Source organism: Eucalyptus grandis, chromosome 9 (genome assembly GCF_016545825.1).
Source record: "Eucalyptus grandis isolate ANBG69807.140 chromosome 9, ASM1654582v1, whole genome shotgun sequence".
NCBI lineage: Eukaryota > Viridiplantae > Streptophyta > Magnoliopsida > Myrtales > Myrtaceae > Eucalyptus > Eucalyptus grandis.
The window spans coordinates 14,107,436-14,109,834 of NC_052620.1; the positions used below are offsets into that span (position 1 = coordinate 14,107,436).

At 48.1% G+C, this 2,399-nt stretch overlaps 1 protein-coding gene across 1 annotated transcript; it reads left to right on the top strand.

Moving 5' to 3' along the window:
- Positions 1-222: 222 nt before the first annotated feature.
- On the top strand, positions 223-2,184 carry LOC104418354 (coumaroyl-CoA:anthocyanidin 3-O-glucoside-6''-O-coumaroyltransferase 1-like). The gene is made up of 2 exons (XM_018862271.2): positions 223-715; positions 1,029-2,184. Exons 1-2 carry the CDS (start codon positions 539-541, stop codon positions 2,016-2,018), a joined length of 1,167 nt encoding a protein of 388 aa, XP_018717816.1. The 5' UTR covers positions 223-538; the 3' UTR covers positions 2,019-2,184.
- Positions 2,185-2,399: the final 215 nt, after the last annotated feature.

Here is a 2,399-nt window from a genome sequence, read left to right on the forward strand (position 1 = left end):
GTTTCTCTTCACATATTCTCTGCGGACAAAATCGACAGCTTAAAAAAGGAAAAAAATTGAATTCATCAATCACTTCCTTTTCTTTCCCTAATTCGTTGCGATAATTAAATCATATTAGATTTGGAAAGAGGTTGAAATATGACGTCAAAATATCACAGTTGACCAGGAAAATTTAAAATTAGAAAAAGGAGCAGGTACAAGACCAAACTCCATCTTCATTGGCCGATCTACATCGCTTCCTTCCCTTCTGCAGTTCCCATCTACCTCCCGAAGAGATGATGAAGATCAAGATCCTTCACCGGTGCGATGTCTCGCCGCCGGCGAACTCAGTCCAGACAACCGCTCTCCCACTCACGTTCTTCGACATCCCGTGGCTTCTCTGCCGCCCGATGCAACGCCTTTCCTCCCTCAATCCCCTTCCTCCTTCGCCCAGACCACCCTCCCTCTCCTCGTCCGATCTCTCTCCCTCTGTCTCCGCCACTTCTTTCCCTTCGCTGGCAGCCTCGTCCTCCCCCTAGCGCCACCGGAGAAGCCCCACATGCTCTACTCCGACGGCGACTCTCTCTCCTTGACTGTTGCCGAGTCGTCCGCGGACTTCGCTGAGCTCATCTGCAACGAGGTGCGCGACGCTGCGCTGATACACCCTCTGGTGCCTCAGCTACCACCGCCACGTGCGTCCGACGGCGCACATCTGTGGCCCCTTATGGCAATTCAGGTCAGTTGGCGATGGTCTATTCGGCAAATAAATTCAGTATAATCATGTTATGCTATGCTACACTGTAACTAGAGCTCATTTGGCAACGACATATGCCTGGTAGTTTAGAACAAGTAATAAGATAAATAAATAAATAAAAAATGAAAGAGGAGTAATTTTATGAAGGGAGCTTGCCGTTTAAAGTAGGATCTTATCGTCTAGATTTAATACATATCACAAGAAATATAGGTCATTAATCATGCTGGCGTGCACAAATTGACATTGAAATTTTGAGTCAAATGTCAAATTTCAGTTGAAATGATAAATGGTTTAGGTGACCCTATTGCCAAACAAGGGCATTTGCGTTGGGGTCCAATTCCTCCACGTGGCGGCAGATGGGAGGTCCTTCCACCATTTCATGAAATCATGGGCGTCCATTCACAGGTTCGGAGGAGACTCGGCTTGCGTTGACCTGGACGGCCCAAGTCCTTTCTACAACCGAGAAGTGATCAGAGATCCGAATGGGCTCGAGCCCATATTGTTAAAAGACTGGTGGAGTTGTGTGGGCTCTATCCCAAGCCCAAGCCCAAGCCCAAGTGAAGCTCTTCTCACTATTGCGGACAAGGTGAGAGCAACGTTTGTCCTGGGAAAAACTGCCATCGACGGGCTAAAAGCGCAGGTCTTAAGCCAACTCAAGAACGACGATGATGGCGACTCAGAGTCGGAGCCAATCCATTTGTCGACTTTTGTAGTGACATGCGCATTCATATGGGTATGCATGATCAAATCGAAAGAAAAAGAACAGGAGCGTCACAATCAATTGTCATCAAAGAGCAACAAAGACGAGCTTTGCTATTTCTGCTTTGTGGCAGATTGTAGGGATCGACTTGAATACTCAATACCCTCGACATACTTTGGGAACTATTTGGGCATATATTTTCTCTCGGAGAAGAGAAATACACTGTTGGGCGAAAGTGGAATTTCACATGCCGCGAGGGCAATAGGGAGGAGAGTCAAGGATGTGGAGAAAGGGGGAGGGTTGAGAGAGGCAGATGGATGGATCAAGGATTGGAAAGTATTTGACAATGGGGACTTAGTGACTGTGGCCGGATCGCCGAGACTGAAGGTTTACGACACGGACTTTGGGTGGGGGAGGCCGATAAAGAGCCATGTGGTACAGATCGACGTATCGGGGGCCATTGCTCTTGCAGAGAGTAGAAATAGGGATGGTGGCATGGAGGTCGGGTTGGCATTGACTAGGGATTGCATGGAGAGGTTTGTTTGTTTGTTTGAGAATGGATCCAAATCGTTTATGTCACTTTAGTGTACATATTGCCCATATAATCCCATGTCGATTTCAATTTAGTCCTTACATTTTGGGTGTGACAACATTGGCCCATGTACCTTAGTTTATTGACAAATGTAAGGACTTCCGACCAAGTTTTGAGTCGAGTTTTTTGGGCCGAAATGAAACAAATACTTGTCGGTTCCGTCTCCCTCTCTCTTCGCTGCTTCTCCCCGTTTGCTGCCAGCCTCCTGCTCTATCCCATGCCGCCCCCAGAAGCTCCTACATCCTCTTCTCCGATGGAGACTTCCTCAATTTGTTTGTGGCGGAGTCCATCGTCGACTTCGACCAGCTAGCTTGTGGGCGATGGGGCTCAGGATGTGACGCCTTTACACCCGTTCATGCCTGCTTGGCCGCTAC

Excerpts from the sequence above, each read along its gene's own strand:
- LOC104418354 (XM_018862271.2), top strand. The coding sequence starts at position 539 with ATGCTCTACTCCGACGGCGACTCTCTCTCCTTGACTGTTGCCGAGTCG. Across the intron at positions 716-1,028 it reads GGCCCCTTATGGCAATTCAG|GTGACCCTATTGCCAAACAA; the intron begins GTCAGTTGGCGA and ends TAAATGGTTTAG.